This window comes from Elephas maximus, chromosome 5 (genome assembly GCF_024166365.1).
Source record: "Elephas maximus indicus isolate mEleMax1 chromosome 5, mEleMax1 primary haplotype, whole genome shotgun sequence".
Lineage (NCBI taxonomy): Eukaryota > Metazoa > Chordata > Mammalia > Proboscidea > Elephantidae > Elephas > Elephas maximus.
The window spans coordinates 41,639,445-41,665,108 of record NC_064823.1 but is presented as its reverse complement, the minus strand read 5'-3'; the positions used below and the strand labels follow the sequence as shown (position 1 = coordinate 41,665,108).

The 25,664-nt window shown below is 35.3% G+C and overlaps 1 protein-coding gene across 4 annotated transcripts in view; it reads left to right on the top strand.

Annotated features, from left to right (window-relative positions):
• SEC24B (SEC24 homolog B, COPII coat complex component) overlaps positions 1-25,664 on the top strand; it is a 112,243-nt gene that overhangs the window by 66,560 nt on the left and 20,019 nt on the right. For 2 of the 4 annotated variants that reach the window (XM_049885518.1, XM_049885520.1), the window contains 12 exons: positions 46-269; positions 8,033-8,214; positions 11,773-11,875; positions 14,138-14,264; positions 14,997-15,106; positions 17,694-17,806; positions 20,376-20,494; positions 20,862-20,917; positions 21,176-21,382; positions 22,781-22,904; positions 23,968-24,126; positions 24,908-25,081. In XM_049885518.1, the coding sequence (XP_049741475.1) occupies positions 46-269; positions 8,033-8,214; positions 11,773-11,875; positions 14,138-14,264; positions 14,997-15,106; positions 17,694-17,806; positions 20,376-20,494; positions 20,862-20,917; positions 21,176-21,382; positions 22,781-22,904; positions 23,968-24,126; positions 24,908-25,081 (1,698 nt within the window). Of the gene's footprint in view, positions 1-45; positions 270-8,029; positions 8,215-11,772; positions 11,876-14,137; positions 14,265-14,996; positions 15,107-17,693; positions 17,807-20,375; positions 20,495-20,861; positions 20,918-21,175; positions 21,383-22,780; positions 22,905-23,967; positions 24,127-24,907; positions 25,082-25,664 lie in introns of all 4 variants that reach the window. The other 2 variants (XM_049885517.1, XM_049885519.1) reach the window with 1 other exon arrangement.

Genomic DNA, 25,664 nt, shown 5'->3' with positions numbered 1-25,664 from the left:
AGTCTTGATTCTTAGATGTCAACCCTGTGTTTTTCCCTTTGTTAGATATGCTTTCTTCATCAGCGAGCAGTCCCGCTCCTGATCCTGCCCCTGAAACTGATCCTGCTCCAACTCTGGCCCCTGCTGTTCCCCAGCCTGCAAAAATGACTAAACCTTTTGGCTGTGGTTATCCCACTCTTCAGCCTGGTTATCAGAATGCTACAGCACCACTTAATTCTGGAGTGCAGTCCAGTCACCCAATGTATTCTGGATTCCAACCGTATACTCAAGTATGTATTTAGTCCTGTGAAAACATTGCCTCTCTAAACATTGTGAGACTGTTACCAGTTCTAACGAATCCCTGGTGAGTCAAATGGATCATAGGTACAAACACAGATGCCCAGGTTAAAGGCACTTGCAATTTAATATCATTTTTTTGCGTTCTTACATATAAGTATCAATTTATAAAATATTAAATCTAGGTCAAGGTGTTAGGGGTAATTTTTATTTTCTTCATTGTACCCTTACTTTCCAGGTTCTCTGCAATGTGAAGGTATTAATTTTATAATCAGGAAATCCAAATAAATGTTAGTTTTGTTTTTTCTTTTTTAAATTTTTATTGTGCTTTTAAGTGAAAGTTTACAAATGAAGTTAGCCGCTCACATAAAAACTTACATACACCTTGCTACATACCCCCAGTTGCTCTCCCCCTAATGAGACAGCCTGTTCCCTCGCTCCACTCTCTCTTTTGGTGTCCATTCTGCCAGCTTCTAACATCCTCTACCCTCTCATCTCCCCTCCAGGGAGGAGATGCCAAAATGTTAGGTTTTTTTAATATTGTGTATTACTAAGCTGATGTCTCTTTAGAAAATGACCTGATATAGATGCAGTTCAGCTTTATAATATAGAATAATTTTTTAAATTTATATTTATTGAGAAGAAAGTAAAATATGAAGAAGTGGTTGAAGGGACAAAAGCAGTCTACTTACATTTAAAAAAAAATTGTTCTTATTATACTGGCATTACAGAAATTTCATCTTATTGTGGGCCAAAAATGAAGATTAGAGGGAGATAGGAAAATTGTTTGTTTCTGGAATTTAATTTAGAATTAAGGCAGAGAAGGAAGAAGGGAGGAAGATAACAGGAAGAGGCACTGAAGCATGTGGTTGATTAGAACATGCCTCCCATTTTGTTGATTTCTTTTAGCCTCCATTGGTCAAGATGGGACAGTTTATAAGTTAATCTTATCTAATTCTTTTATGTTTTAGGCAAATTCGTATCTCTGGGTCATAATATAATTTATTTCTATGCTTTAATGAGAAGAGTTCAAAAAAGGATTTCGTTCTTAGAAATGTTGTGCAAGGAGAAAAAAATTATTTTAACATAATAAACGGTGTTCTGTGATGACGTAGGACAGATCTAGCCGGTTGCCTAATATTTGTAAATAAAGTTTTATTGTAACATAGCAACATCCATTCTTCTACGTAGTGCCTGTGGCTGCTTTTGCACTACCATGGTAGACTTGTATAGTTGCAACAGAGATAGTGTGGCTCTCAAAGCTTTAAAATATATACTGGCTGACCCTTTACGAAAAAAAGTTTGCTGATACTAACATAAGAAAATGGGCATTACTGTTCTTTTCCCGTTTTATTTGGGAGATTATTTTGGAAAAGTTAAGAGATTGGCCTTGGGAATAAAAATAAATATTCAGTATGCAAGGTTTTTAATCTAACTTCATTTTATTCTTCTGTGATTATAATGCTTTTTGTGCTTTAGGCCTAGAGCAAGGATCAGAGGTGTTTGGATAAAGGGGATAGTGACAGTAATGTGGATTATTAATCATAGTTTAAATGAGCATCATAAAACCAAAGTATTTAGAAGTAGATGATTAGTGATCATTCACTTCCATCCTTCCATTAAAAAAATTTTTTTTTTGAAATATAGTGTATATTATGTTAAAAAGTATACAAATCAATAGTATGCAGTTTGATGAATTTCTCTAAACTGAACACATTCACTTAATAGCAGCCAGACCCTATCTCATGCCTCTTAAACTCACTGGTCCCCTCCCACTCCCAAACATGCATAACCACTATCCTAACTTCTAATACCATAGATTAGTTTTGCCTTCTTTTAAATTTTATGTAAGTGAAACCATTATGTATGCTTTTGTGTCTGGATCCTTTTTGCTCAACATTATGCTTATCGTATGGTTGTAATTTATTTATTCTTATTGTTACATACTACTCCATTTTGTGAATATACACTATTTATTTATTTGTTCTGTTGTTGATGGGAATTTGAGTAATCCCAGTTTGGGGCTATTACAGATAGTGCTGCTGTGAACATTTTTGTGCATGTCTTCTAGTGTGTGTTTGAAAATGTTTGTTATAAAAAGTTAAAATAAAAAAGTGAGCATGTGTATGTAGGAATGGAACTGCCCGGTCATGGAATGTCCATAGGTTCAACTTTAGCAGTTACTGCCAAACAGTTCCCAAAGTGGATATTCTGATTTATTCCTCCCATTAGCAGTGTGTGAGGGTCCAGTTGCTTTACATCCTTGTCAACACTTGGAATTTTGACTGGTAGGAACTTCTGCAGAAGAAAATCAAAGTCAGGTTTGATATGTGTATCTCTTTAAGGAAGGTTACAAAGGAGTGATTTATTATTGTCTAGTCAGAATTTAAAATAGTTTTTGAATGCTAATGTTCCAGGGTCAGTGAGCAATAAGGATTTAATCACATAGCTTGGACCTATATTTAAATTCTTACCTATCTGTTGAAAAAAAGATTGTAGATTTTCACCTAAGATTAACATTACCTATCAAGCTTTTTTTTTTTTAATCAAGCTAGTTTTAAAATCATTTGTTTTTGAAGTTCTAGTTAGGATAAATATATTCAACTTTCTTAGCTTTAAGCAGCCTTCTCTAATAAAGTTGAAATGCCTTTAAATGTTGCACTTGGTGCAGCCCAGTGGGAGGGATCTGAAATCTAAAAGCTTTCTCTAAGTTCATTAATTTGAGATGACTTTCATTAAGCAGTTGGAAACCCCAAAAGATGACCTTTGAGAAGGAAAAAAAAAAACCTAAAATTTGTTTTCAGGCTTGAAAAACGGAAAAAAATGGATATTTAAATACGAAAAACCAGATGCAGATACCATATAGCTGTTTATTTTTTACAGACTTAATGATCAAGATCAATTATAGACAATGCATAAAAGCCAAAAAAAAAAAAAAAAGGAAAATAAATATCAACCTTTATTCTCACCATCAAGATGTAACCACAGCAAAACTTAGGAATCTGTCTTTCTAAGCTTCTTGCTATACATCCTTGAGGAAAAGCCAATAAGGAAGTTGGTCATTTAAATGACTTGTTTAAACAAAGGAACTTGATAGATATGGATATTGTTTTGGAAATTTCTTACTCTCTTAACAGTGTGAGGGAATCTTTCCATATTATTACATATTCTTCATCATTTAATAGCTGTATAACATTTCATAATATATTCCACCAGTCTACTATTGTTGGGCATAAATTAATGTCAAAATCAATATCCTTGTATATATAACTTTGCTCGTTTGTCTTATTTCCTTAAGATGAAGTTTCTACAAGTGGAATTATTGAATCTAAATACCTAATTTTATAGGACTTTAGAATTTTTCCCTAGTTAATCATTCAGTAAATACTTATTGAGTTCCTACTGTGTGCCAGCACTATTCTAGGCGCTGAAGAAACAAGACACCAAGCAAACAAAACAAAGTTCCTGTTCTTAAGAAACTTGAAGGTTGGTAGGATGAGTTGATGAGACAATAAATAAATCAATAAATTAACAAGATAATTTTAAGTAGCTACAAGTGCTGTGAAGGAAGTTAAACAAATTAGAGAAATTGCTGGGGTTGAGGATATAGAGTAGGTGGTCAGGGAGCCCTCATTGTAGAAGTTATGTTTGAGTTAGCATTTAAAGGACAAGAAAAAGCCAGGCATGAAAAAATCTCTAAGCTTTTCAGGCTTAGAAAACCTATGTGCAAAGATTTAAGACAGGAGCAAGTTTGAAAGTTTGTCAGATTCCAGGAATAAAGTCCCCGTGTGACTTGAACGCATCTAACAACGACAAAAATAATAAGGATGAGATTAGAAAGCTAGGAAGGCACCATAGTCAGAAGCTCAGATTTTACCCCAAGTGCAGAGGGGAGACAGACATTGAAGATTTTATGTAAGATGACATCCGATTTATTTATTTATTTAGAGGATTATTTTGACTGCTGTTTGAGGAGTAGATTAGAGTTGAGATTTAAAAGACAAAAATGGAGGCAGGAAGACAAGTTGAAGTTTTATAGTAATCCTGGAAATAGATGATTCTCCCTTGTATTAAGTTGGTATCAGTGGACGTAGTAAAAATTGGATACAGAATGTGGTAGGCAAGGGAAAGGAAGGCTAGATTGACAAGAAAAAAGAGAAGATACAAATAACTAAAATAAAAAATAAAAGTGAGACCATTACTTCGGACCTTCCAAAATAAAATGATCATAAGAGAATGCTACGAACAATTATATGCCAATAAATTAAATAAGCTAGATGAAATGGACAAATTCCTAGAAACCGTAGAGCTAAAAACAGACAGAGTGGTGAATATTCAGGACCTTGGATTTGCGGTGGAATCTTAAATATGACGCCAGAAGCACGAGCGACCAAAATTGTTATGCTTGAGCCTATTGTAGCCACTGTGTTAGTCCATCTCATTGAGGGTCTTCCTTTTTTTCGCTTGCACTCTACCAAGCATGATGTCCTTCTCCAGGAACCGGTCCCTCCTGATAACATGCCCAAAGTATGTGAGGCATAATCTCGCCATCCTTGCCCCTAGGAGCATTCTGGGTCTACTTCTTACAAGACAGATTTGTTCTTTCTTCAGGAAGTCAGTATTGTTCACCAACACCATAATTCAAAGGCATCAGTTCTTCTTTGGCCTTCTTTATTCATTGACCAGCTTTCAGATGCATATGAGGATATTGAAAATACCCTGGCTTGGGTCAAGCACACCTTAGTCCTTAATGTGACATCTTTGTTAACACTTTAGAGGGCTTTTGCAGCAGATTTGCCCAGTGCAGTAAATGCTTTGATTTCTTGACTGCTGCTTCCATGGGTGTTGATTGTGCCTCTAAGTAAAATGAAACTCTTGACAACTTCAGTTATCTTTACCGTTGATAACAATATTGCTTATTGGTCCAGTTGTGAGGATTTTTGTTTTCTTTATGTGGAGGTGTAATCCATACTGAAGGCTCTGGTCTTTGATCTTCATCAGTAAGTGCTTCAAGTCCTCTTCACTTTCAGCAAGGAAGGTTGTGTCATCTGCATAATGCAGGTTGTTAATGAGTCTTCTCTAATCCTGATGCCACATTCTTCTTCACATGGTCCAGCTGCTTGGATTATTTGCTCAGCATACAGATTGAATAGGTATGGTGAAAGGATTCAACCTACTGGCACACACCTTTCCTGACTTGAAACCACCCAGTATCCCCTTGTTCTTTTCGAACAACTGCTTCTTGGTGTAAGTACGGGGTATTCGTGAGCACAATTAAGTGTTCTGGAATTCCCATTCTTCACAATGTTATCCATAATTTGTTGTGATCCACCTAGTTGAATGCCTTTGCGTGGTCGATAAAACACAGGCAAATAAACATCCTTCTGGTATCCTCTGCCTTCAGACATGATCCATCTGACGTCAGCAGTGATATCCCTTTTTCCACGTTCTCTTCTGATTCTGGCTCGAGTTTCTGGCAGTTCTCTGTCGGCGTACTGCTTCAGCCACTTTTGAATTGTCTTTAGCAAAATTTTAGTTGTGTGTGATATTTATGATATTGTTTGATCATTTTCTGCATTTTGTTGGTTCACTTTTCTTTGGAATGGGTACAGATGTGGATCTCTTCTAGTCAGTTGGCCAGGTAGCTGTCTTCCATATTTCTTGGCACAGATGAGTGAACACTTCCAGTGGTGCATCCTTTTGTTGAAACACCTCAGTTGGTATTCTGTCAATTCCTGGAGCCTTGTTTTTTGCCAGTGTCTTCAGTGCAGCTTGGTCCTCTTCCGTACCGTCTGTTCTTGATCATATACTACCTCCTGAAATGGTTGAACGTTGACCTGTTCTTTTTGGTACAGTGACTATATTTCTTCCATCTTCTTTCGATGCTTCCTGTGTCATTTAATATTTTCCTCATAGAATCTTTCAGTATTGCGACTGTGTCTTCTTCAGCCACCCTTTGGAATCTTCATTTCAGCTCTTCGACTTTGTTTCTTCCTTTTGCTTTAGCTACTGTATGTTCAAGAGCAACTTTCAGAGTCTCTTCTGACATCCATTTTAGTCTTTTCTTTCTTTCCTGTCTTTTTAATGACGTCTTGCTTTCTTCATGGATGAAGTCCTTGATGTCATTCCACAACTCATCTGGTCTTTGGTTAAATCTGTTCTTGAAATGGTCTATTTTTACAAAAGTGAAAATAAATAAGTTGGACTTCATCAAAATTAAAAACTTTTGTGCATCAGTGGACGTTATCAAGAAAGTGAAAAGATAACTGACAGAATGGGAGAAAATATTTACAAATTATATATCTGGTAAGAGCTTAAAAAAAACGATAAGAGCTTACAGTCCCTATAAGGACCTACAACTCAACAACAAAAAGACAAATAGCTGATTTTAAAAATGAGCAAAGGACTTAAATAGACACTTCTCCAAAGAAAATGTACAGATGGTCAATAAGCATATGAAAAGTTGTTGAACATCCCTAGTCATTAAGGAAATGTAAATCAAAACCACAGTGAGATATCAGTTTACACGTACTAGGATACCCAAACTAGGTTAGCTGTATTATTAAAAAAAAAAAAAGGAAAATAGCAAGCGTTGGCAAGGATGTAGAGAAATTGGAACCTTCATGCATTGCTGGTGGAGTGTAAAATGGAGCAACTACTGTGGAAAACAATTTGATGGTACCTCAAAACGTCAACAGAATTATCACATGGTCTGGCAATTCTACTCCTAAGTATATAACCAAAAGAACTGAAAATAAGGCCTCAAAACAGATAACTGTACTCAATGTTCATTGTAGCATTATTCACAATAGCCAAAAGGTTGAAACAATCCAAGTGTCAGTCAGTAGATCAGAGTAAACAAAATGTGGTATAACTATACAATGAAATATTATTTAGTCATAAAAAAGGAAGTTCTGATACATGGTATGACATGGATGAACCTTGAAAAATTTTGCTAAGTGAATTAATCTAGACACAAAAGAACAAATTATGATTCTCCTTGTATGAAATATCAGAATAGGCAAATTCATATCAGAAAGTAGATTAGATTATGGCTGCAAAACACTGAATGTAATTAATGCCACTGAATTGTATACCAAAAAAACCAAAACCAAACCTGTTGCTGTTGAGTTGATTCCAACTCATAGTGACCCTATAGGACAGGATAGAACTGCCCCATAGGATTTCCAAGGAGCAGCTGATGGATTTGAACTACTGGCCTTTTGGTTAGAGGCCGAGCTCTTAACCACCACGTCACCAGGCCTCCCTGAATTATATAGTTATACATTTATTAAAATGGAGAACTTGGTATGTATCTTTTACCACAGTTTAAAAAGTAGGTAAGAGAAAAAAATTAAGCAAAACTCACTGGACTTTTCTATGACATGAACTCATTATTCAGAAAATTGGTAATTGAAAAAACTGTAATCAGTTAAGCATTTATCTTGCCTTTCTAGTATGAACTGTATTTCAGGGAAACCAAATTTTTGTCTTGAAAGCATTGTTCATGAAGTTTTGTTGTGTTGTTTAACCTTGCTAATAAGATTTAAATTTACTCGGTATTTTTGCTTTGAGTTTTTTTCAATTATGCTTTAAGTTTAGTTTCCATATTGTCATCCTCCCGTTACCAAACCAGATTTAAATTTTCTTCTTGCTTTTTCTGTATGTCGAAATCCTATATATATATATAAGACATTTTATTCATGTTTGTTTAATATTCTTTTTTGTGTTTTGTTTTGAAATGCTCTTTCAGCAGTATCCTGGAATGAACCAGCTGTCTTCTAGTCTAGGAGGACTGAGTCTTCAGAGTTCTCCACAACCAGAAAGCTTGAGACCTGTAAACCTCACTCAGGAGAGGAATATATTACCCATGACTCCTATTTGGGCTCCTGTACCTAATTTGAATGTAGACCTCAGAAAATTAAATTGTAGCCCAGAGTAGGTATTTATTTTATAATCCTTTTTAAGTAATATACTTGGAAGAAAACGTTGTATGTCTCTCAGAAGTATGTAGTATGTTATTAATTCCCCGATTGGAAGCTTTTTTAATAAAGACTTCTCTTTTAGTTTGTACAGATATTCTAGCTATAAAATTCCATATAGGTCATCTTTTCCTGTCCCCAGCTATACCTCCATCTGGTCCTATTTCTCCACCACCTAGTGGCAGGAAAATTTTTTCTGTTTGAGTGAAGGATTTCAGGAACCCAGAATTAAAATTATTTTTATATATATTTTATAAATATTTTTCCCTCACCTTTCACCATTAATAACTTCTGATGTCTTTTAAATAAAATAGAACTTTAAAATTTTTTTCTGTTCTTCGGTCTTTGCTTGACAAGGACACAAACCTCACTTACATAATCCCTCAACTATGCTTAGATAAATGGCTTATCTCTGGATTTTCTTTCCCTACTCAGTATAGAATGTGAAGACTAATAATCCCTAGACTTATTTATCTAACCTGAATTTATATTTGGATTTCCTTATTGAATATTTTCTCACCTCATGGAGGAGTTTAGTTGGCAGTCTGTATCTGGTGGTCACCAAGCCCTCGGGAGCCCTCTGAGTGGATGAGCTCTGGTACTTAGCCTACATGCCTCTAAAACCAAATGTTCTTTATTCTTGAGTGCTTTCAGTACTTCTGTCCCCTAAGAATAAGATATTTCTCTGGACCCAGTTGCTTTTTAGAAGATGTTTTCTTGCTTCTGAAATCTCTCTTCCCTCATTAAGTAAATTCTGATTCACAGCATTGTCTTCTTTACATTGGGAAAATTCATGTTACTCATAGCCAATACTTTTCCTTTCCTTAAGGCTTTTTTAAAACTACAGACTCCTGTTTTTAACCCAAAATTTATGTGACTAGAGAATTTGGAAATAGAAAGTAGAGTTACTCTGAAGGTTCACTGTCTTCTCTTACCACACTGCCACCCCAGTCAGTGCCTAAGGTGGTGCCAAGATCACTTCCGTAAAAGTGTAGGGCATGATATGTTATAGTTTCACAACAGCTGCTCGTCCTAAGTATAAGGTGCGGTCAGGTTGATAAGTATCTCTGTTAAAGTCTTGTGGTATGAATGGCGAGGTATCCTCTAAATAGGTGAATATGTATATATATACACACAGGTAACACTCAAATATAGGCAAGGTACGCAGCTAAAGCAAATGCGACCAGAATTGATAGCATAGAGGCATAAATAGATTTCAGAGAACAGAGGAAGAAGTCATATATATGACATATATTGTGTATGTGTGTTTGTGTATGTGTGTGTATATATATATATGCCATTCCCCTACTGATGGATTTCTTTTATATATATATAGGTATATCTATATATATCTATATATATATAGATATAAAGGGGACAGAAGTACTGAAAGCAGTATAAATAAGAGAAATCCCATAGGTAGGGAATGGCATATATGTTTCTATTCATTTATGCCTTTTCTGTGAAAATATCTCTTACCAAACAACAAAGCAGAGTAATAAGGAGTACAGTCTTTAGAGTTGGACAGACCTAGTAAGTAGTTAATGAGACTTTGTACAAATTACTTCTCAAAGTCTCAGTATTATCAACACTAAAACAGGAATAAGAATTAGAGCCTGCATATTAAGATAAATCATTTCTTGAATTAATATTTACTGAGTACCTCCAAAGTGCTAGGCACCGTTTCTAGATGCTGGAATAGAGCAGTAAACAAAACAAAATCTCCAATCTCATGAAATTTATCATATTTTAGGGAAGACATTGTAAACAGTCAAGCCAGTGACTGTATAATGTAATGTCATGGTATTATTATGAAGAAAAATCTGTGTAGGGAGTAATAAAGACTCATTTTTCATCCAAAATGAAGGTGAGTAGCTATTTTTAATTGAGGAGTCAGGACAGGCTTTCCCAAGGAGTTAACATTTGATTAGCGATCTGAATGAAGTGATTGAGCAAGCTGTGTGACTCTTTAGGAGAGTGTTCCAAACTGCGGGAACAAGCTTGGCGTGTTTGGGGAACAGCAATAAACCTGAAGTGCGTGGAGCAGAATGAGAGAGGTGATAAGTTCAAAGATATAGGCAAGGCCTTATAGGCCATTGTAAGGTGCTTGGAGTTTCCTTTGTGTTTGGAAGGGTTTGAGCAGAGGAGTAACGTTTTTAAAAGACCAGTATGGCAGCCGTATAAGGAGTTGACTGAGGGGAGCAAAGAGGCTAATGCAGTGGTCTGGGCAAGAGGTAATGGTGGGAGTGTTGGAGGTAGTAGAAAGTGGTGGGATTCTGGAGATATATTTTGTGGATAGAGCCAGCAGACCTTATTACTGGATTGGATAATGGGGGGCAAGAGAACAGGAATTTCGTCATGTATTTTATGGTAAGTTATCTGGCACATAGTAAATGCTTGGTAACCAAACCAAAAAAAAAAAAAAAACCCACTGCCGTCAAGTTGATTCCGCCTCATACCGACCCTATAGGACAGAGTAGAACTGTCCCGTAGGGTTTCCAGGGAGCTCTGGGTGGATTTGAACTGCTGACCTTTTGGTTAGCGGCCGTAGCTTTAACCAGTACGCCACCAGGGTTTCCAGATGCTTGGTAGGTGGAGATAATGACTGTGGTAGCAGTGGCTGTATTCTTAATACTTTTTATTCTTATCCCTAATTACTGAATGAGATCAGTCCTCAGTACTCTACAGAATTTCTTAAAGATCACATTTGAATTCCTTATTACCAAATTCATTCATTCTTTTTGTTCTGTTTTCTAAATGCCTACGATTCTAGATATCTCTATTATAATATTACCCACTCTTCTTAAAATTTCTCTTCTGATTTCCATGATATTTCTCCTTCTTGCCTCTTGGACTGCTCCTTTGATTCTTTGTCTAGTGATCTTAATATGACATATTTATTGAGCACTTACTCTGTGAGAGGAACAATGCTAGGGTGACGCAAAGACAAAATGATCTCTGATCTCAAATGGAGAAGACAGGCAAGGTACATAACCAACTAAAGCAAATGAAACTGTCAATTGATAGTGTAGAGGTGTAAGTAGATCTCAGAGAACAGAGGGGAAGTCATTCCTCCTACTGGGGGAATCTGGAGTGAGGGTGGTTTCAGAAGAAGTGCTAACTTTGATGAGGCTCATAATAAGAGCTCAACAGCTAAATAAAGGGCAATAAAAGAGGAACAGTGTCATTTAAGATGCAGAGACAAGCCTTTTCATTCAGGTTTTCTACTCGTATTCATACCTTACATGGTACTTATAATGGCATAATTGTTTTCTCTTGAATGTGTTGTATTTTTCTACCATGAAAATGATGTGTCCTTAATTTAGGCCTTTTTAAATTCATGACACATGCCTCCTTGAAGGAATCAGGACATCCTGGTTATAGTTACACAACATACCCAAATGATTTTCACTTCGGGTCTTAAATATTCTTAATTACCTACAACTCATACCTACTTGAGTATTTTTTTTTTTCTCATAGCTAACGTTAGTCCATGTTATTTATGTTTTTGCAGTTCATTTCGGTGTACTTTGACAAATATTCCACAGACACAGGCTTTACTGAATAAAGCTAAACTTCCTTTAGGATTGTTGTTACATCCCTTCAGAGACTTAACGGTAAAGTAACGTATTTCTAAATATTTTTAAATGCTGACATGTGTACTTATGTGCAGGATACTTAGATTGTATAGTTTCTTAGAATTTTTGTCATCTTCCTTCTTTTATTTGATGTTGGAAATAATAATTTCTGTCCAGTTCAATTCAGCAAACATTTTCTGAGCCGCCTGCTTTATTACAGGCCCTGAACCAAGTACTGGTAATTCAGAAATGATTAAGTCACTGGCGTTGCCCCTAAGAAGTTCTTATCTAACAAGGGACAAAGATATAAAAACAAGTGCACAGGATAATTAATATATGTAATTGATCAAATTCTATGAGGTACTTAGGTAGTGAGTATAGTCTGGGGAGTGATGTCCTCTGGGTACAGTAGAAAACATTTTCTACAAAAGATGAGGCCTGAAAATTTAGTGGTTTTGAAAATTGGAAAGGCCATAGTGGGTAGATCAACTTCAGGAGTCCTGGGAGGAAAACTGTCTGATTGTTCTTAGTGGTATTAGACAAATCCAATAATAACAAAATCCAAATGCTTCAAGTCTGTTGAATTGAAACGTTACTTGTTTTTGTTGCTGATTGTCACTTAGGAGACTCCATATGTTATAGAGTAGAACTGCTCCACAGGGTTTTCTTGACTAGAATCTTTACGGAAACAGATTGCCAGGCCTTTTTCTTCCATGGTGCTGCTAGGTGGGTTTGAACCACCAACCTTTCAGCCGTCAGCCGAGTGCAAATTGTTTGCACCACCTAGGAACCGTAAAACGTTACTTGTTTAAGTTTCCATGGTCTGTTTGGTTTAATACCCAGCTTGCTGGCTGTTTATACATCCTTCTGGCATTTCATGCAAATACATTGTATTTAAACTAAATTTTTCAGAAATAGTTTTTTCAGAGATATTTAATTTATACTTCTAAGTTGTATTTTCAGTCACACTTTTCTCCCGCTGTGGTTTTCTACCCGTTCTGCTGCTGCTGCGTTTCTTTTGCTCACCTTCACCCAACAAATATTACCTATCATGCTAGATGGTAAGGATACACAGGTTAATAAGCTTCCTTTCCTACTAGGAAGCATAGAAAAAAGTAAAATGAATAAAAAATAAAGTAATTATAATATGTGATAAGTACCGTGAATTTTTCAGTACTGTTTGATCACCTGTAATTACTATTGTAGCCTTTATCTCTAAATCAAGATAATTAATTTCCTATATACATAGGTGAGTTTTTTTCCCCCCCTCTAAACCCAGATTCCATGTATGATACATTCTGGAAGTCATATATACTCTCAGTTGTTACAGTAGCTTCCTCTGGGATATAGAATTCTGAGTTTTTTGGGGTTTTTTTCCCTCTTCATTTAACTGTACTTCCTGATTTTTCATAACTGATACGTAGTTATTTATGTAATAAAAGTAGTATATGTGAAAAAAAATTAAACATGAATAATGTATGTTTATGTGTTTTTAGAAACGCCAGAGAGGAATACAGTAAATATTAACAGGGGTTAACTCAGGGAGATAGAATATGTGATTTCTCAATGTGTTTTCATCCCTTCTATATTTTCTACACTGAAAATAAAGTTCTTTTTCCAAACTTAGCATGAAGAGATGTATTTTCTTAAAAGGCATATTCTGTTTGGTATTTTTTGGCCTCAGTTCCCATCAGGCCGGTTCTGGCTATATAATGAGCAGTGCCTCATAGTCTAGCGCCAGTTGCAGTCAGTCAGTAAAGAAGGATATTTTTATACTCAAAGGTTAATGTTTCTTTCTCACCATTATTTCATGAGTCTAGCTGACAAGCTTTGACTTATATTATTTTCTTGGCCAATCAAGCTCTTCTTGTCAGTCAGTAACTTTTATTGCATTTGGTACAACTTTATTTTAGTAATATCTTATGGTTTGTGACGAGAGAAAATTTGATAGCTACTTGTGTCGTTCAGCACCCAAAAAAAAAAAAACCATTGCCATCAAGTTGATTCCGCCTTATAGTGACCCTAAAGGACAGAGTAGAACTGCCCCATAGGGTTTGCAAGGAGCACCTGGCGGGTTTGGACTTTGAGCCTTTTGGTTAGCAGCCATAGCTCTTAACCACTACACCACTAGGGTTTCCGTTGTACGGCACATTGCTGGATATTTAAAATGCTTCGATTTCAAACCATCTGAAAAGAGTTATGGTTTCTGTTCTGCATATGGAGCAAAGCAGGAAGTGTTGTTTTAATTACCCTGGGGTGGGTGCTCTCTTCTGCTACAACATCTTTATTTTTACTTCCTAGCAATTACCGGTGATAACATCGAATACCATTGTGAGGTGCCGATCTTGTCGAACATATATCAACCCTTTCGTATCCTTCATTGATCAGCGTAGATGGAAATGCAATTTGTGCTATAGAGTTAATGATGGTGAGTTTCAGATTCTTAAAATGATTTGTTTTGATATTATTTTCTGACATTTTTGTCATTACCTGATTTCTTCCCCCGTTGCTTTAAAAACAACTTTCATGCTGTTTTTAATGGAGAGAATATAGTTTAAGGAAGCTTCATTTTGGCGGCAGAGGGTCATTGACGCTGGGGAGAATGACAGGGAGGGCAAAGTTAAAAAAGTTTATTTAAAAAACAGTGAATGCCATGCAGGTGAGGTCATGCAGATTTATTATGCTTGTTCCTATCAAGTTAAGATTGTCATCTGTGTATATGGTCCGTTCATTTCAGGTAGACCTTTGCATACATGAGTGTACACGTGTGTATTTGTGTGTATGTGTGCCTGTCTCTCTGTTGCTTCCTTCCCTTATTATAATTGTTTTCAAATCTGTGTTTCTGTATCTGTTTTTTTTTTTCCATGTCATGCGGTGTAACAAATAGGGCATGCACCTAAGAAAGAAGGTTACTTGTACCCTGATTTCAGAAAATAAATGTTTTATCCTTCAGATATATATTTTAAAGAGGGCTTAAGGGACTAGTTTTAACCATAAAGTGTTTACTGAACTCTTTATAAACCTCGTAAAAATATTGATGATAGAGGTGTTTTATTTCTAAGGGCGTGTTATGTATGTGTGCGTGTGTTGTATGTGTATGTTGTGTAGGTGTTATAAATCGTATTACTAAATTTATGCTGGATTCCTAATTCTTATCTAGTGCCTGAAGAATTTATGTACAATCCCCTTACTCGATCATACGGTGAACCTCATAAACGACCAGAAGTTCAGAATTCAACTGTGGAGTTCATTGCCTCTTCAGATTACATGGTAACTATTCAGTGTTAAAATCAGTCATGGGATACAATTACAGGTAGACCCCGATTTACGATGGGTTTCTGGTCCGACGACTCATTTGTCAGTTGGTACTGACGTAAGTCAAATACCTTTTTTTTTTTTTAAGTTTTCGTTATTGCCTTTTATTACCAGTATCTTTATAAATCCAATCGTCATTTGTCTTTGGGGTTGGAAACATTACTTATAAACTTACTGATGTATTTTAGTACATATATACGTTAAAAAACGCACAAATCATAAAAATATACTCCGACAGGAAGGAGAGTAGAACAACATTGACATTTTGTCAGCTGCTGTAATAATTCCACTTGTGGAAGGTCTAGATCACCTGGATTGTCCCTGGCAATGGGGATAGCATTTCTAGTCAGAAAATTAGTAAGAGTTGTCTGTATGGTACTTTTCTTTTTTAATTCCTGTGTGTTGAGGTAACATCTCACTGCTTCCCAAATCTACCTATCTACTTCAGCAAAGTGATCAGCCCTTGGGTCCATTTTTTCAAACAGCTGAAACCCCTGATTTAGTTTAGAAAAAACTTGAGCTAATCCAGTAATAACATTGAACTTCTCGAGTGAGCGCCTGAGAATTGTAACATCGGCACATCATGTGCTGCGGCGTTGTCTGTAGCTCATAGTACTGAGGATAAGATGGACCTAAACAAAGGTCACAGGTGTGGTTCGTCCTAACTCAACCATGTCGTAAATCGGGGACTACCTACGTCGATAAGTTGTAATTTGCTGTTAAGTGAATTTTTGTCCAGATATTTAAGTTGTCCAGAAGTATGAATTTTATAATAATGCTGAAAGGTTATATTTAACAAATAGAAAATTCTAAAGATATTTGACCTAGAAGAGTGTATACTGTCACTAGGAAATGTTAATAATACTTTATGATTAGCACTAATATCTAAAATTTGTTGCCATGATTTGATTACTTGGAATGAATTTAGATACTCTTTACTATTTGACATTTAAGACCCTCAAAACAGCAAAGCTCATGTTTTTGCCAAAAACTACAGTTTCCAGGCTCTTAATAATATCACCATCTTACCAGTTCACCAAGTACAGATATTAAGAGAAATGGATATTGACTTCACTCTAATTTTTCTCTTTCTGATTCAGTCATATAATTCTACCTGTTCTTTAATTATGCTGAATCTAAGATCTTTTTCTTTGCTGCTTACAAAAATGAATTCTTGGTCTAAATTCTGCTCATCTTCTTTATCATGTCTGCTCATTTTTAATGTATTATAATAACTATATTTTTTTCTGTGTCCTCATTTTTAATGTTTATTGTCCATAAACATTTAAAGTGCTGCTATTTGAAAAAGGTGGACCGGAACAGCTGGCGTGTATAAAATTCCTGGTGCTTAGCCATTTCTTTATATATTATTTGTAATCTTTATGGCCCTTTATGTCTAATTTAGCCTCTGCTCAGTTAAGAACTATTTGCTTCTCTATTTCCATATTAACTGTAATGAACTCTCTCTTGACCACTCTAATACATTTATTCTCAACTTTTGTCATTATAACTTATGTCCCCACTCTGTCTTGGCTATGTAGGAATCTTAATCTAATTGAAGTGGCATATGACCCTGTATGACACTTGACATATTAAAAAAAGAAAAAAGAAAAAGAGTCTAAATTCTTTTATATTAACTTTCTATGACAATTTTCAAGTGTATCGCAAAGAAAATAGTCTAATAAGCCCTTTTTACCTATCACCAAGCTTCAACAATTATCAACACTTTGCTGAATGTATTTTATTTATTCACCAGCCAGCTCCAGTCTCTGCTTTCCCTCACCTACCCTGGAGTTTATTAAATGCTAATCCCAGATGTCATAATCATTTTTAAAAACATATCTTATCATCACAACCAACAAAATTCACAGTAATTTCTTAATGTCACCTAATGTCCAGTATGTGTTCAGATTACCCCTGTTGTCTCAGAAGTGTTTTTTTTCCTCTTGGTTCATTTGAATCAAGATTCATTCAGTGCCCCCACATTATGTTTATTTGATATGTCTCTTAAGTCTCTTTTAAGTTGTAATCAGTTCCTTCACAACCTTCATTTGTTTTGAAATAACCATTTCCAAACGAAAATGACTGTCTTTACACTTAGGCTTGGGATTCAGCCTCTACCAGGTGACCTGATAGCTAGTACTCATCGCAAATGCAGGTTTAATATTTATTTTTAAAAAGTGTATTTTTAAAACTTCTGCAGGGGAGGGATATAGAACTCAGCATTAAATATAATACACAGGCCCAGTTTTTCTCTAAAAGATATCTTAACCAGTACTCCTTACCAGGAAAACTTTCAGCCCACCTACTTAGCCCTTAGTGTGTGATGACTGCCTTCTCATGTTCATCCACAACCAACTTTACAAGGAAAAAAGAAAGAGGGAGGAGGGTCATTTTCCTTAGCACATGAGATCTTCCAGAACGTCAGCCCTATTTGTGTATGTGTTCTGTTGTGTAGTATACTCAGTAAATGTCAATAGTAGTATATAAAAAGAACAAACTGTACCAGCTAAATAAATTATATTATTTTTATTCCTTTCAGCTTCGTCCTCCTCAACCTGCAGTTTACTTGTTTGTTTTAGATGTGTCTCATAATGCAGTAGAAGCTGGATATTTGACAGTTTTGTGCCAGTCACTATTAGAAAATCTAGACAAGTAAGAATTTTTTTTTTACTCGTAATATGTGTGTGTATTACAGACACAGTGTGTATTATATGCATAGTGTGTATATAAATGTGAAGTTACGGGATTGGTTTTTATTAAGTTGGATTACATTTTTCTGTGAATTAAAAGAGTATTTCCTGCCTACCATATAATAGTTGGATTATTTTATGACTGATGACTGGGTATCTGAATCATAAAATCATAAATTTTTAATATTTAGTTGGGAATTGAGATCTTGTCTGATTTATCCCTATGATGTAGCAGCTCTAGTTCTGAACACTGGAGTCCAGAAAGCTTGACCTGGCTAGGGTCCCCCAAGCATCAGAATCTGAATGAGAAACCTAGCTGTAATTTACTCCTGAGCAAGGAAGGTTTTCATATACTAGTTATAATTGTGCTAAGTGAGTAATATAAAGGGAGGAAGGAAATTAGTTTTGTCTGCATATTTCAGGAAAGCAGAAATTGAGCTTTTCATTTGGCACATTACTAATGAGCTCTATTGCAGAAATGGAAACAGAATATAGAATAGGCAGGTGGATTGCGTATACCTAGCTCTCATTCCTGCGTATGTGTCTACCAATTTCAGCCAGGCAGGAGCACTTTAGCATTAAAAAGGGAGCTTCCACATCTCTGGAAAACAAAGTTGTTTGTACATCTCTTTTATTTCATCCACCACTCAGGAGAGATCTGCCTTAAGATTGTCAGTAAGAGTCACTCACTACTTCATTGGTTCTTGACATGTGTAGAGATGTCAGAAGTACTCTAGGCAATTCTGGAAGGTTCTCCCCCATCTCCCATTGGAGTTTGAGAACCTCGTTCTTTTGAATTGTGTTCTAGTCCCCATAGTCTGCTGATCACTGATGTTGACCTGTGAATAAAACTGATAACATTTCATTCAAGATAAAAATATCCAGCGATATTTAATGATTTGCTTTTAGTTTGTTAGTAACTTAATGTTTTTATGTTTCCTGTTGGTCAAAGTATTTACCTTTGTCGTAGTCACAGCTGCTTACTTCAGAAATAGCTTTAGTAGTGAGTGACGGAGACGACCACCCTGCAGAGACTGAAGAGTTAGCCTGCTGAAAACGTGTGAGGATATAGCCCCAGATAGGTACACTGTGACAAATTACACAGAGACGAATGACTATTTGCAAATTAAATAGATTACACAAAACGAAACAGATAAAATTGGGAATGGAAAATAGTTTTTAAAAAATGTTTATATTTGATTGTAGCAGAAAATAGAAGCATGGGGAAAATTTTAAAAGGAAATGTGATAGTTAATTGAAATGGCATATGCTTTGTTATATATATTTCCACCACAATAAAATAAGTAAATATGATAAGGATAGTGATAATAAAGTAACTTGTTTTTGGAAAGGGCTCTGGAAACATTGAGAAAAAAGAGAGTTTGATGCTGGAGCAGTACCAGCACATCTCTGTATTTTGAGCTTGAGGTGGACCAATTGTCTGACTCAGATGGGTAACAAATAGCCTTGATTGACCTTCGAAATCTCAAAGTGTGGATTATAGAAACGTTGTAAGTCTTGACCAGCATGGGGAAGCAGAACAAACACGTAATTTGTTTCATTCTGTTCTCTGAAATGTGTTCTGACCTAGCCTGAGGGCTATCAGAACAGCCTGATCTATCACTGTCATGCATAACAGTAGTAATGTCTGTTGCTTAGGTACATGTTGTATTTTGGCACCCATTAATACTCAAAAACATTTTAAAGGCTTTGCTGAAAAATAAAGTGTCTAAGTGGAGTTAACGTAGTTGGTGGTACTCAGAAATATACTCAAGTAAGACATCCATTTCTTATTAGTCAGTTTGACAGGTAAGTAAACAGTGATTTTTAAAAGCTTGTTGGTAGATATCCTTACATGTATTTTTATTTTAAAATTTACACATTAAAATCTGATTTTTCTTGCAAGTACTCATTTGTCGTTCTGTCCTTCAGATGCTTAAACAAGATAAGCTATTGTAATGTGGGAGCTAAAAATATCAGTAACTTTTCACTTTAAAAGGTGTGTTTCTAAAAAAAGGTAGCAAGAATTCTGTTTCTTTAATCATGTCATTTTTAGTTTTGATTTATTCTTATTTGAATATTGACATAGTTCAGTTTTTTGAAGTTTGAATGAGTTGTAAACATGTAAGTGGTTTCATCCGAAAATGGAATGTATCATCCTTGCTCTTCTCTAATGTATGTGGTTTAGGTAGGGATAATTTTTCTGTCCCCTTTAAAAAAGTACATTTAATATCCTTAAACTTAGTGTATGGAACCCTGACGGCACAATGGTTAAGCACTCGGCTGCTAACCAAAAGGTCTGCAGTTTGAATCCTCTCACAGCTTTGCGGGAGAAAAGACTTAGTCATCAGCTCCTGTAAAGATTACAGATAAGGAAAGCATATGGAACAATTTTACTCTGTCGTATAGGATCAGTATGAGTCAGAACTTACTCAGCAGCACACAACAACAAACTTAGTTTACCATCTCTTTATTTTTTGTAATAAGTATGTTGTTGAGCACTTGGAATTTAAAATCATTTTTATCTTTAGGCTTCCTGGAGATTCAAGAACAAGAATAGGATTCATGACCTTTGATAGCACTATTCATTTCTACAACTTACAAGAGGGATTATCACAGCCTCAGATGTTGATTGTGTCTGATATAGATGGTAAGACGTGAGCTATAAAATAAGTCTTTCTAACTACAGACTTCAGAATTGGGGCTACTTTATTTTATAGTACACCTCATCATATGTTGTAAGGATGATTTAGTACACTCTGGTATTCATTTTAAAATAGTTGTATTCCTGTGAAATATTTGATTCTAAGTTTTTTGCATCTGTGTGTGTGTATACCTACACATACATACATATCACACATACGTATATATAACATTTAGAGAGTATACATACATATAGCTAATTTAATATAGCAAGATTATAGCACACATTACATGTGTGACCTGATAGAAGCTAAGATTTTTTAATTTATTCTTTTGACTCTATTTATTGATTAAAATATATTTTTTCCCCATAGATGTTTTTCTGCCTACACCAGATAGCTTACTTGTGAATCTATATGAAAGCAGAGAGGTGAGATTGATTTTTTTTTAATATCAAAATATTTGTTATTTCAACTGTCTACTAAAATATTTAATATCTGTTTACTTGGTATATGAATATTGCGATTAATATTGAAAACAATAGACAATGTAGGTAGCATATCTGTTGACTCCTCAGCTGCAGTCCCCAGAATGACCTGCAGAGGCACATACTACACTCTGGAATGTTTTAAAGAAAAATACTGCCTTGCCTTCTCAGTAACTCAACTTTTAATCTTTGTTTTCCCAGCTTATAAAAGACTTACTGAATGCATTACCAAATATGTTCACCAATACAAGAGAAACGCACAGTGCCCTTGGTCCTGCGCTTCAGGCTGCCTTTAAATTAATGTCTCCAACAGGTGGCCGTGTGTCTGTATTTCAGACACAGTTGCCTTCCATTGGTGCCGGACTTCTGCAGTCCAGAGAAGACCCTAATCAGAGGTCGAGTACAAAGGTATTTTATATTTAGTTTCATTGTCATATCCAGGATGGTGTTTTCTACCTGTAATTATTTGTTCATTATTCTCCTTTTCTACTTCATTATTAAAAAAAAAAAGGTAGGAGAGTGTAACTCAGATGATCTTTTTGTTTTTGCATTGCAGTGTGTTCATTATTGTTTTGTATGTGAGTTCTGTCTGACCTCAAACTCTATATGAGAAAATACTGTTAAAACTACTTAGAAGTGTGAATCAAATAAGAGTTTTGATAGTGTCATAAATTTTAGTCACTTGTTCAGGTTTTCCTTGGGATAATTCCTGGAGGTGGAATTACTGATTCAAAGAGGATAAATTTTACATTTATTAGTGTATTTTACTTATGGGGTTTTTTAAATCAACTTGCACTCTTAAAGACTCTCATCCTCTAGCCACTATTAAATATCATTGCTTTTTCATTCTTTACCAATTTGCTAAAGAAAAATGACACCATATTTTAATTTTTATAGAAATTATACTTTTAAATTTCTTTTGAGAAAAAAAGCTAATTTCAAAATAAATTAGGGAAAATATGTTTTTTAAATTCATTGACAAGTGTAGCTACCATTCAGTTCATTGATCTAACAGTCCATTGTAGAATACTGGTGTTTTGAACTGAGAAAGCTGTTATATGGGTATGTACTGAATTCTTTGATACAGGTTTTTTTTTTTTTTCCCATTTGACATTCAAAAATATTCTCCATCTGCTGGACTCAAAAGCTTAAGTATCTGTTGTGGTTTACATATTTCATCATATCTGAATAAACTCTAATATAATAATTAATTAAAAGGATTAAAACATTTTTTGATATGCAGTATAACATAGCGATTAAGAACTTGGAGCCTCTCTCTTGCATTTTTAATTCTTTTGGTCTCCAGTGCCTCCTTCTCAGCTCAAGTTTCTTCATACTAAGAGGGAAAAAATCTTCCTTAATTTGTTACTCTGTCATGTTGTTACATAATACTTTGTAATAATGGTTTACACCACTCACTCTGGAGTCAGACTGCTTGGGTTTATATTCTAGTATCCACCACTCAATAGCCATGTAATCTTGGTCAAGTTACTTAATTGTTGCGCATCTCAGTTTCTTTCTCTGTGAAATAAAGATAATGAAAACCCTGAGATGATATGTACCATTATGCAGATTGAATAAGTTAATTTATATAAAGCATCTCAAACAGTGCTGGTACACAGTAACTGCTTTATAAATGTTAGCTATTTTTATTATTGAAAATATTCGCCAACTGCCCAGACATTGAAAAAACTCCTCCTTAGTTTGATAAGGAACAGCGAATATTCTCTTCGTTATTATAAGAGAGAGCGAAATGTGTGCATAATTGAAGGTTTCTGGCTCTTACTTTGTGATCTGTTGACTTAGGTTGTACAGCACCTTGGCCCTGCAACTGATTTTTATAAGAAACTTGCTTTAGATTGCTCAGGGCAGCAGACTGCAGTGGATCTGTTCCTTTTAAGTTCACAATATTCCGATCTGGCTTCTCTAGGTAAGGCGAAACAGTCGTTTTTATGGGTTTACATAAACATTTTTAACACATGATTAAATCTGAGCTCTTCAGCTCTCAATGTGTTGGGTAGCAAGGCATGTGAATTAAAAAGATAATATCTATGAACATTAATTAGTAAACTGTAAAGTACTATGTTGTTGTTATTGTGTGTTGCCGTTGAGTCGATTCTGACTCATGGCAACCCGCACCCATGTGTTACACAGGAGAACTGCTCCATAGGATTTTTGTGTGTGTGTGCTTTCAGTGAAGGTTCACAGCTCCGGTTAATTTCTCATTCAAAAATTTATACATATATCGTTTTGTGACATTGATTGCAACCCCCACAATTTGACAGCACACTCCCCGTTTCCACCCAGGGTTCCCCGTGTCCATTCAACCAACTCCTGTCTCTTCCTGCCTTCTCATCCTGCTCCTAGACAGGAGCTGCCCACTTGGTCTTGCATATCCGATTGAACCAAGAAGTACATTCCTCACGTGTGTTGTCTTCTGTCCTATAGTCCTGTCTAATCTTTGTCTGAAGAGTGGGCTTCGGGAATAGTTTCAGTTCTGGGTTAACAGAGTGTCCGGGGGCCATAGTTTTGGGGGCTCCTCAAGTTTCTGTGAGACCATTAAGTCTGGATTGTTTACATGAATTTGAATTCTGTTCTAAGATTTTCTTCTGCTCTGTCCAGTACTGGCTGTTGTGTTCCCTGGCAGGACAGTCATCCTTAGGGTTTTCTTGGCCATAATCTTAACGCAAGCAGGTCTCTAGGGATTTTATTCTGTGGTACCACTGTGTGGGTTCGAACTGTCAACCTTGAGGTTCGCATTCAAACACAAATATAGCAGGATTACCTTAACCATTCTGCTCAACAGTAAACTTTATTATATGTTACATTTTACCAATGTTTGTTTGCTCAAATTTATATATTCTTATTTTGACAGCTTAGGTTTTCTCATTATGATGTAGATTTCTTCAGAATATAGGATCTGTACTTATTATATGAATAAGTAGTATATTATTGTTTCTGTAGCTAATACTTTTTATAATTTCTCTCTAAAGCTTGTATGTCCAAGTATTCTGCAGGGTGCATCTATTATTATCCATCTTTCCACTGTACTCACAATCCTTCACAAGCAGAGAAGTTACAAAAGGACCTAAAACGTTACCTCACAAGAAAAATTGGATTTGAAGCTGTTATGAGAATAAGGTGTACTAAAGGTATGAAATTATAAAAATTATGCTTTATGTTACATACTTGTGTCAAAATTAACACCTAACGATGACTTCTTACCATAGAGGATTTGCTTTTTGATCCAGGTAGAGTCACCTGGTGTTTTAAGTATATATTTAAAAATATATATATATATATATATATATATATATAAAAGTATATATACTTACTGATTAATCATTGCCCAATTTTTTTATGTAACTTGAATAAGTGGGCAAAAGTAATGGTTTGCTTTATTCAAAGAGAAACCTAAAAGAAAGCCCATATTGGAACTGATTTTAAAAGGAGAATTAAGGAAATAGGAAAGATTGTAAAGAAAATTGTCAAATTAAGGATCTTGGCCTGCGTAATCATTGAAATAGTCCTCAACTACATTTCCTTGGTTCTGTGTGAATGTTTGTTTTTAGGGATTCTCATGCCTTATTTTTTTTTTTTTTGCCTTATTTTACATCTAAAATGAGCTGTACAGTAACTTTCATTTGTTTAATTTTGTATGTTTGCTCATTGTCTGACTTCAAATCATATATGAGAAAATATTAGTAAGATTAGTTACCAGTACAAGTTAAATACACAGTCTCACTTTGATATAACCTGCATTGGTTTTTTTGTATTAGTGTTTTAGAACCTCAACCCACACTCCAACCCTACCTCTTCAGTTATCCTCTTGGTTCAAATTCAGAGGCATCTTTGACTTTCCAAAGTAACTTTAGCCTGAGGTAAACATACTAGTGTTACTTCATGTTTTATATCTAGATTTCTGTTTCATAGGTCTTTCAATGCACACTTTTCATGGAAACTTCTTCGTTCGTTCCACTGATTTGTTATCCCTGGCCAATATCAATCCTGATGCTGGATTTGCGGTACAGCTATCAATTGAAGAAAATTTAACAGATACTTCTTTAGTGTGCTTTCAAACAGCCCTGTTATATACATCAAGCAAAGGTAGTGTTAACAGAAATTAATTATAGCCTGCAGCAGTAACTCACCCCTCCTTTCACATGCTCTTTAGTACTGAGGAGGAAGAATGAACATTCAGTAGGAAGTAATGGAATTTACATTAGTTACTCAAATATATGTAGTTCTTTTTTTTTTTTTTTTAACTCTTATATTTGAATCTTTAAATAATATCTTTTTAGACTCATGGAAGGCCTGTGTTCACAGTAGCATATGCTTCTGGTAAACCTCTCATGCAAGATCCAACTGTGCCATCCTTAGCATTACTTCTTGCCCCATAAAATAAAAAATTCTGCGTAGCAGTTAAGGCCTTTATTTATTATTTATATTTCTTATATTTAACTATTGGATATAATTTAGAATGCGTGACATTAAAATAAAAGGCAGAACCTATTTGTCACAGGTTGAATTATGTCCCCCCAAAAAACGTGTGTATGAATGTGGCTGGGCCATGATTCCCGGTATTTTCCTGTGTGTTGTAAATCCTGCCTCTATGATGTTAATGAGGCAGGATGGGTGGCAGTTGTGTTAGTGAGGCAGGACTCAGTCTGTAAGATTGGATTGTGTCTTG